The sequence below is a fragment of the Hemibagrus wyckioides genome, linkage group LG03, assembly GCF_019097595.1.
Source record: "Hemibagrus wyckioides isolate EC202008001 linkage group LG03, SWU_Hwy_1.0, whole genome shotgun sequence".
Lineage (NCBI taxonomy): Eukaryota > Metazoa > Chordata > Actinopteri > Siluriformes > Bagridae > Hemibagrus > Hemibagrus wyckioides.
In genome coordinates, this window is record NC_080712.1 from 32,287,646 (window position 1) to 32,297,645 (window position 10,000).

The window sequence follows — 10,000 nt, forward strand, 5'->3', positions numbered from 1 at the left end:
GCTCAGTGTTTGTGTGTGTGTGTGTGTGCTCAGTGTTTGTGTGTGTGTGTTTAAACACTGGAAGTAACTCTGCATGTCTCTGTGCTCAGTGTGTGTGTGTGTGCTCAGTGTGTGTGTGTGTGTGTGTGCTCAGTGTTTGTGTGTGTGTGTTTAAACACTGGAAGTAACTCTGCATGTCTCTGTGCTCAGTGTGTGTGTGTGTGTGTGCTCAGTGTTTGTGTGTGTGTGTTTAAACACTGGAAGTAACTCTGCATGTCTCTGTGCTCAGTGTGTGTGTGTGTGCTCAGTGTGTGTGTGTGTGTGTGTGTGTGTGTGTGTGTGCTCAGTGTTTGTGTGTGTGTGTTTAAACACTGGAAGTAACTCTGCATGTCTCTGTGCTCAGTGTTTGTGTGTGTGTGTGTGTGTTTAAACACTGGAAGTAACTCTTCATGTCTCTGTGCTCAGTGTGTGTGTGTGTGTGTGTGTGTGTGCTCAGTGTGTGTGTGTGTGTGTGTGCTCAGTGTGTGTGTGTGTGTGTGTGTGTGTGTGTGTGCTCAGTGTTTGTGTGTGTGTGTGTGTGTGTGCTCAGTGTTTGTGTGTGTGTTTAAACACTGGAAGTAACTCTGCATGTCTGTGCTCAGTGTGTGTGTGTGTGTGTGTGTGTGTGTGTGCTCAGTGTTTGTGTGTGTGTGTGTGCTCAGTGTTTGTGTGTGTGTGTGTGCTCAGTGTTTGTGTGTGTGTGTGTGCTCAGTGTTTGTGTGTGTGTGTGTGTGTGCTCAGTGTTTGTGTGTGTGTGTGTGCTCAGTGTTTGTGTGTGTGTGTGTGCTCAGTGTTTGTGTGTGTGTGTGTGTGTGTGTGTGCTCAGTGTGTGTGTGTGTGTGTGTGTGTGCGCTCAGTGTTTGTGTGTGTGTGTTTAAACACTGGAAGTAACTCTGCATGTCTCTGTGCTCAGTGTGTGTGTGTGTGTGTGTGTGTGTTTAAACACTGGAAGTAACTTCATGTCTCTGTGCTCAGTGTGTGTGTGTGTGTGCTCAGTGTGTGTGTGTGTGTGTGTGTGTGTGTTTAAACACTGGAGGTAACCTTGCATGTCTCTGTGCTCAGTGTGTGTGTGTGTGTGTGTGTGTGTGTGCTCAGTGTTTGTGTGTGTGTGTGTGTGTGTGCTCAGTGTTTGTGTGTGTGTGTTTAAACACTGGAAGTAACTCTTCATGTCTCTGTGCTCAGTGTGTGTGTGTGTGTGTGTGTGTGTGTGTGTGTGCTCAGTGTTTGTGTGTGTGTGTTTAAACACTGGAGGTAACTCTGCATGTCTCTGTGCTCAGTGTGTGTGTGTGTGTGTGTGTGCTCAGTGTTTGTGTGTGTGTGTTTAAACACTGGAGGTAACTCTGCATGTCTCTGTGCTCAGTGTGTGTGTGTGTGTGTGTGTGTGCTCAGTGTTTGTGTGTGTGTGTTTAAACACTGGAGGTAACTCTGCATGTCTCTGTGCTCAGTGTGTGTGTGTGTGTGTGTGTGTTCAGTGTTTGTGTCTGTGTGTTTAAACACTGGAGGTAACTCTGCATGTCTCTGTGCTCAGATGTTTGTGTGTGTGTGTGTGTGCTCAGTGTGTGTGTGTGTGTGTGTTTAAACACTGGAGGTAACTCTGCATGTCTCTGTGCTCAGATGTTTGTGTGTGTGTGTGTGTGCTCAGTGTGTGTGTGTGTGTGTTTAAACACTGGAGGTAACTCTGCATGTCTCTGTGCTCAGTGTGTGTGTGTGTGTGTTTAAACACTGGAGGTAACTCTGCATGTCTCTGTGCTCAGATGTTTGTGTGTGTGTGTGTGTGTGCTCAGTGTGTGTGTGTGTGTGTTTAAACACTGGAGGTAACTCTGCATGTCTCTGTGCTCAGATGTTTGCCAGCTCTCTCAGGACATGGGCTCCTGCTTTAACTTCATGCTGAAGTGGCACTACGACGCGTCTCGCCGAGAGTGCAGCCGCTTCTGGTACGGAGGCTGCGAGGGTAATGGGAACAGGTTCGACACACGAGAGGAGTGTGAAGTTCGCTGTCTGAGAGCCGTGAAGAGGCTCTGAACACACAGCACATCAGGAACATCTGCCTGGGGTTAATTTAATGTGTTGAGACGTTATTTTTGAAATGATTTTAATTTTCTATGTTTCCTGATGAACAGAAGATCAGTCCGGTGTTCCTCTCTGTCTCTACAGAGTCACGTTATTAATCTAATGTCAGAATTCAGACTGAGATAGACGAGGAAAATATATATATATTAACTGCATTTAGCAAGATGAGATTTATTGGACCCTGAGTGAACAAAAATGTCTCCTTGTAAAAAAATGATGAAAGTTGGGTGCGAATAAAAATTTAATTCCACAAACTCCTTTTGGTATTTGTTGACATTTTTTTTTTTTTTTACAAATGTTCATATAGTGCAGGGAAGAAAGTCAGAATCACACACACACACACACACACACACACCATTCTATGAGTATGAATAATAAATTGAATGAAAAACACACAAAAAAAGAAATGTGTTAAATGAATTAAATAACAAAAGAATAAAACAAACATGAAATAATAAAAAATATATGTAAACAAATAATAATAAAATAAAAATATAAAAAATTAAAAACAAGCAAAATAATAATAATAATAATAATACAAACAAACAACCTTTATGGACTAAATAAATCACAGAAACTGTCTTTTTTTAAATAGCTTTTTTTTACAGAAAAGAGCATGATAATAATAATAATAATAATAATAATAATAATAATAATAATAATAATAATAATAACTGTTCTGACTTTTATAAACTAAATGAATTACAAACTCATGTTTATGGAAAAAGACTTTTTTACAGAAAAAAACATAATAATAATAATAATAATAATAATAATAATAATAATAATAATAAAATTAAAACCTACTTTTATAGACTAAATAAATTACACAGTTTTGGGGAAAAAAAGCTTTTTTTTTACAGAAAAGTGCATAATAAAAATATTAATAATAATAATTTTTTTAAATGGCCTTTATAGACTAAATGAATTACAAATTCATTTAGCTCTGTTGTTTTATTTTGAAAAACAGTATAATAATAATAATAATAATAATAATAATAATAATAATAATAATAATAATAATAATAATAATAAGCAAGAACATTATGAAAAAATGTAGAAATTATTTTGTCATGTTGAGCTCGTGTAATTAATTTCTTTTGCTTTATAGTGTGTTTTATTCCTGAAATATCCGCCGTCAGGATAAAGCTAGAATTACATATCCACATGTCTGATATGGTCATTAAATAATTAATGAATAATTAATTATTTCAGGGTAAAAACCAGGTAGTTTTTCTGAATTCCGTAACAGACACCTTTCTTTGAAAGAAAGAAAGAAAGAAAGAAAGAAAGAAAGAAAGAAAGAAAGAAAGAAAGAAAGAAATTGCTGGAACATTGTTGATGGTGTGTGTGATATTTTGAGGCTCATGTCATGTTAATAAAACACAGAGTGCAGATTTCACTGCAGCGTCGTGACACACCATTATACACTCTCTTTAACACACACACACACACACACCTGTATCTGTGTGTGTGTGTGTTTAAACACTGGATATAATTCCGTGTGTCTCTGTGCTCAGTGTGTGTGTGTGTGTGTGTGTATGTGTGTGTGTTTAAACACTGGAGATAATTCTGTGTATCTCTGTGCTCAGTGTTTGTGTATGTGTGTGTGTGCGTGTGTGTTTAAACACTGGAGATAACTCTGTGTGTTTGTGCTCAGTGTGTGTGTGTCTCTGTATTTCAACACTAGAGCACAGGGCTGCTGTTAGAGACATGTAACACACACCTTTCATTGCAATCAGAACAGTTTAATTCGAGCATGACATCATTTTGGCCTTCGAGATGCACCGGAAATCCCAAAAAGCGGTCAGTTCCGTCCTTTCACGTGTTCTATGTGGAGTGATACAAAATCTGTCATCGAGAGACGATCGTAAAAAGTAATATTTCAAATCATTCAACTAGCAATACAAAGAATGTTTTTTTGTTTTTGTTTACACCACTCACGTGGATTAATGCACCTAAACTGGCTTTAGTGAGGGAAAAAAAGCAGAAAACAAATGAATCATCTTCTGTTGTTTTGTTTTGTTTTTCCTCCTCTGAGGCCAAAAATACAAAACAAATACAATCGATCCTAAAAAAATGTGAAGGTTTTACTTTTATCCTGCTGAAAGTCAGTGATTATGAATTCCCCCGTGATGAAAGTTCTCGTTAGCGAGTCTTGGATTATTGCTGATGTGAACGCTTTTCAGCCCTTGTTGTAGAAGAAGGTTTCCGCCGGAGGAGAGCCTGGCGTCCATGAGGTACCCGAGTGGACGTCCTTGAGAGGCGTGTCCTTCAGCGCAGGAGCGTTTCTGGACAGATTCATGTAGCAGCTATGTAGCTATAGTTGTCTTATCCTTGAGTATCTAATCCAAATAACGCAGTTTTATGTTCTTCTTTCCTTCTGATAAAATTAGCTTCCGCTTCACGAAGCCTCGCTGAAGCCTCCTCTTCACGCCTCATATTCTCAAAAGGAAAACAAACGCACGAAGAAGAAGGATTCGGTCAGAGGGACAAGACGCAACCCTGTGACCAGATCTCGGTTTTATTTTCTGTTAAAAGTCCAGGAAGTGAGAGCGTTCGCTAACATTAGGTTGACTTGTAAGGTAATTAAAGCTGTTAGCTAACATGTTTTACTGTTTAATAGACTTCTGGTCAGTAAAAAAAAGCTAGCTAATGTTGCGTGATTAAAGTGCTAGCAAATCCCTGTTTCTTGTCTTGACCCAAATAACTGTTTATATTTCAGTTGAAATGAATTGTTTTTTGCTGTTAAATATTTAGCCAGACACGAGGCTCTTGTTACAGTCACTGCTAGCTAGTTATTTAGCAAAACAAGGAGCTCTTGTTTCTCTCGGCTAGCTAACTATTTAGCAGTACGTGGATTTTTGTACACAGAATCCTTTGACTGACGAGTTTACACACACTTTCGAATAAAAATACGAAACTCTCAGAAGAAAACAATAAAAAAAAGAGGAGACTTAGAAACCTAGATCTGAAATAGGAGAAACCAGCGACCGTTTCAGAAACATGGCGATGAAGTAATAATCGAAACGCATGCACGGTTTTATATACGTTATATAAATCGAATTTTCTTCCATCGTCCAGTCTGTTTGTTTTTTTTTCGTGGAAACTCACGTTAACTGGATATAGACAAGGCAACCGTTTCTCCTCGCTAATCTGGAGCTTTAACAGAAATATTTGGATTCTGTCGCGCTGTGAATCAATAACGTTACTGTTCCCACTTACAGAGTTCATTATTCTCCTGAAAAACATGGCATCTTGAAGTGGTTTACTGTATTTTTACTTTTTAGACCACAGACATTAACCAGCTTTTACTTTCTTTTTAATTAAAGCAGTGTAGTTTTTATCCTTTCAGAGTTGTGTTTAATGTGGTGGAAATCTCCTGGTATCGCTTCTGTTATAGCAGCTAACAACAGTCGTCCCCTTGCCTCGCCTCGGCTTGCGAATTTATCGTCTCTTGAAGTTAATAAGACAAAAAAAAAAAAAACAACGCTGAAACTGGAGACTCTAAAGAAGAAACGTCTCCTTACACAAAACCTCATCACTTTTTCTTTTAAATAAATGAGTAGTTGCCATAGAAACCATCGGATAGTAGAAATCTGTGACGTACAGTGCTGTGGTTTTGAATCACACTAGCTTTATTTTCATATCTCGCTCTACGGTGAGAGCTTGAGGTCCTGCAAGCTTTACGTCACTCCTCGACCGTGTCGCTGTAACCACGATGTACAGAGCAGCTGCTTCTACTGATCAGATGTAGAAGGAAAAAAAAACACTGTTCCCACCCTCGGCTCTACACGTCCTCCTTTTCGTCCCCTTCGTCTCCTGTCCTTTTTTTCAGACAGAAAGCAGCTGCCGGGATACGTGGCTCATCCGAGCCTCAGCTGGTGCGGCGTGAGCAGATATTACACTCCAATCGTTTGTCCTTGTTTTCTGAAGAAATCTGTCGCACCTCGATAACGGTCACAGATGGCGTCTGGTTGCTGCTGCTGCTGTTGTTGTTGTTGTTGAGGAACTGCTTCAGAAAATGCACAGAGAGAGAGAGAGAGAGAGAGAGAGAGAGACAGAGAGACGGGGGGGAGAAAGAGAGAGGCAGAGCGAGAAAGGAAGATGAACAGAGAGACACAGAAAGAGAGAGAGAGAGAGAGAGAGAGAGAGGCAGAGAGACAAAGGGAGAACAAGGGAGGGAGAGCAAGGGAGGCAGAGAGAGGGGGAGAGAGAGAGAGAGACAGAGAGACAGAGGAAAAGCGATTGGGAGAGGGAGAAAGAGAGAGAGAGAGAGAGAGAGAGACAAAGAGACAGAGAGAGGGAGAGACCGAGGGAAAGAGAGAGAGAGAGACAAAGAGACAGAGAGAGGGAGAGACCGAGGGAAAGAGAGAGACAAAGAAAGAGAGAGAGACAGAGAAGTAGAGAGAGAGAAAGAGAGAGAAAGAGAGAGAATGATATCCATCACCTTGGTGTTAATGTTTAATGGGAGTTAAAAGCTTTGGCTCTGCAATCCTAATAACTCAGTTTTATGTTCTTCTTTCCTTCTGTTAAAATTAGCTTCCGCTTCACGAAGCCTCGCTCAAGCCTCCTCTTCTTGCCTCATATTCTCAAAATGAAAACAAACACAGGCCAAATTCCAAGAAGAAGGATTCGATCAGAGGGACAAGACGCAACCCTGTGACCAGATCTCTTTTTGTGTGTTAAAAGTGCAGAACATCCAGGAAGCGAGAGGGTTCGCTAACATTAGGCTAACTTGAAAGGTAATTAAAGCTGATAGATAACATTAGGCTAACTGTTTTACTATTTAATTAATTGCTGTTCAATAAAAAAGCTAGTTAATGTTGGGTGATTAAAGTTTGCTAGCAATTTCCAAATCCTTGTTTCCTGTTTTAACCCAAATAATTGTTTATATTTTAGTTGAAATGAATGTTTTTTGCTGTTAAATATTTAGCCAGACATGAGGCTCTTGTTACAGTTACAACTAGCTAGATATTTAGCAAAACAAGGAGCTTTTGTTTTTGTAGCAATATGTGGAGTTCTTTTCTTCACAGCTACCTAGTTATTTAGCAAAACTTTGAGTTCTTACTCTTTAAAGCTAGCTAGTTATTTAGCAAAACACTGAGTTCTTGTTCTTTTAAACTAGCTAGTTATTTAGCAAAACACTGAGTTCTTGTTCTTTTAAACTAGCTAGTTATTTTGCAATTAATTACAGTCCCCTGGTTTTTCCTCACTAGCTAGCGACTAATATTTAAACGTTCTACATATCTTCACAGGTCCCTAAAGACGAATAATTAATAAAATGGCTTGTTATTATGTATGCAATAGATGGCAAGATTTCACCTGCTTGTCGTCCTCTGAGCTTGGGGCAGAGGCAGAGGCGAAGGTGGAGGTGGTGGGGTTACACCTTGCTCCGTAACAGCCCCCCCGTGGGGTGCTCGGGGGTACTGCACTCCGAGGAATTCTTGGCTTTGTCCTTGTTATTGTTGGGCTCGTTGTCTTTGATTATGTCGTACTGACGGCAGAACAGCGCGATCACACCTGACAGTGAAAGAACCACAACTCGCTATTTAGCATCTAGGCGTAAAGGAACATCTTGAAGCTGGTAAACAAATAGGATTCCAGGTCATTTCCTGTAGGTTCTTCTTACCTGCCCACATGACCAGCACCACCACGATGATGATGAGCTCCCCCGCCCTCAGCTGACTGGCTTGCTCCACTTCTTCCATGGTGACTTCGTCTAAGGAGATACATGGCAGCTGTCAGCTTGACAGAATGTCACGCTCCTAAGTTTAGCATGACGGCTCTGCGAAAGTGACAGTCCATAACTCTTTCGGCTGAAGATAACTTCTTCTTCTGTCAGAAAATGGAGGCTCAAATGGCTTTTGGCAGGAGCTGACAGGCTCAGAGTGCAGTATAAAAAACGTTTCCTTTTTAGCTGGAGCTTTCTATGGAGCTTTTACTTGGCCACTGTAGAGGAATCTTATTACAGATGAACGATCCAAATGATCCAAATTTTCATCACATACGATGAACCTGTAATCTACCAGCTGTAGGAGTATGTACAAGAATTGTGTGTGTGTGTGTGTTTACTTTTAGACGTCTGCCTCTCGGCTTCCTTCGGTGTCCTGAAGCGCAGAGTTTCGCTCGGAGGACTCGTCCCGTGAGCGCTGATGGACTGCACGTGCACGATGTAATCCGTCTCTGCCTCCAAATCCCACAGCGCACAGCTCCGCGTGGTGGTGTTCACTTCCTGGATGAAGCGCAGCATGTGAACATTCTTCTTCTGGCAGCGGGAAAAAGGAGAAAAACAAAACAAAAAAAAAAAAAAGGCAGCATCTCAATGAGATTGTAAGAGGTGGATTTTGTGGGAATGTGGTTAAAGGATTGGATTACTGAGCAGAAGGTTGTGAGTTTGAATCCCAAGTCCACCATGATGCCACTGCTGAGCAAGGCCCTTAACCCTCAATGGTATAAAAATGACATAAGAGTGTCTGCCAAATACCAGAAATGTAAATATTGTTTTTTAACCAAAGGTTCGAATCTCATTATAGTTTCTCATTTGCAGTAGGAGGAGTTTGGAGCCTGAGAGAGGGAGAGAGATACAGAGAGAGAGAGAGAGAGAGAGAGAGAGGTCTCTGAAGGCTTCAGGTGACGTTTCTTTAATAAATATAAATTCCCTGCTCTGGATAAAAGTGTGTGTATGAAGGTGGATGTTAGTAGTGTTGTGTTTAATGCACAATAATTCTAGCAGCCGCAAGGTTAAAGATCATAAACACTTTAAGTCATAAATCAGTTCACACTTCTACATAGCAAAACAGAGGCTCTGGTTGTTTTTATACACAACCTGCACACGCAGCACGCTTCTCTTTATACTACAACTGCTTTTATTATTACACACACAGAACCCAGGCTTACTCTAATAACACATAAAAGTCTTATAGCTTTTTCAATAAGGGCTTTAACAGCCAGGTGGACAGATTCATCCATCCTCTCTCTCTCTCTCTCTCTGTACCTGCTGTGTGATGGCAAATCCAATAACTGGCTCTGCTCCTGGGATGTCCCATGTCACTGTAGCCGAGTTGACCTTTAGATCCCGAATAGACACGTTTACTGGAGGAGCTAAACTGTCTGAGAGAGAGAGAGAGAGAGAGAGAGAGTGAGAGAGAGGGAGAAAGTGAGATATAGAGTTGTTATTTCTCATGGCATGATATTCAGCATCAAAAGCCCTGAACTCATCCTTTCTCTGCTTTATTCATATTCATAACCAGATACAGCTGACACGGCCGGGCATCTGGTACGACACAACATCCAGAAGGGGTGTGTGTGTGTGTGTGTATGTGTATGTGTGTGTGTGTGTGTGTATGTGTGTGTCTGTGTGTATGTGTGTGTGTGTGTGTGTGTATGTGTGTGTGTGTGTGTGTTCATCTCCATATGATCTGTCAGTGTACGGGTGAAGCATAGCAAGAAAGGCCTGAATTATACATAAGAGCTCTACAACTGGGTCAAGAGCCTCGAATGTGGCTTTGTGTGTGTGTGTGCGCGGGTGTGTGTGTGTGTGCGCGGGTGTGTGTGTGTGTGTGTGATATCTCTTGGTTGCCTTTACTTTATCTTCTGATAACAACGTGAGGATCAGTTACCATTAATCACACACCCAGCAGCAAAGAAGGACGAATGGATGGACAGGTCAGATTAGTAGACAATAGGAGACAAAGAGATAGATGGATGGATGGATGGATGGATGGATGGATGGAAGGAAGGAAGGAAGGAAGGAAGGAAGGAAGGAAGGAAGGAAAAATGAAAAGATTGATGGATCCAGTTGATTTTAAAAACAAGTAAGTCAAAGCTGTTCTCAGACCCCAGATGTGTTCTGGCAGTGGAAGAATGAGGAAGTGCAGAAATGTTCCACAAGCTGCTGAGAGGATGAGGA

The 10,000-nt window shown here is 40.9% G+C and overlaps 2 protein-coding genes across 4 annotated transcripts in view; one reads left to right on the top strand and one right to left on the bottom strand.

Annotated features, from left to right (window-relative positions):
* Positions 1-2,311, top strand: part of LOC131351037 (collagen alpha-4(VI) chain) — a 29,077-nt gene extending 26,766 nt beyond the window's left edge. Inside the window, exon 43 of the mRNA XM_058386135.1 lies at positions 1,859-2,311. Within this exon, the coding sequence (XP_058242118.1) occupies positions 1,859-2,040 (182 nt within the window). The 3' untranslated portion in view covers positions 2,041-2,311. The remainder of the gene's footprint in view (positions 1-1,858) is intronic.
* Positions 2,312-3,001: 690 nt separating this feature from the next.
* Positions 3,002-10,000, bottom strand: part of fndc5a (fibronectin type III domain containing 5a) — an 11,501-nt gene continuing 4,502 nt past the window's right edge. The window contains exons 2-6 of one of the 3 annotated variants that reach the window (XR_009203651.1): positions 9,086-9,201; positions 8,164-8,356; positions 7,721-7,810; positions 7,414-7,611; positions 3,002-6,103 (exon numbers count right to left, since the gene is read on the bottom strand). Coding sequence is in view for 1 of the 3 variants with exons in the window: in XM_058380188.1 (XP_058236171.1) it covers positions 5,966-6,100; positions 7,478-7,611; positions 7,721-7,810; positions 8,164-8,356; positions 9,086-9,201 (668 nt within the window). In the remaining 2 variants the exon portion in view is untranslated. The remainder of the gene's footprint in view (positions 6,104-7,413; positions 7,612-7,720; positions 7,811-8,163; positions 8,357-9,085; positions 9,202-10,000) is intronic. The other 2 variants (XR_009203650.1, XM_058380188.1) reach the window with 2 other exon arrangements.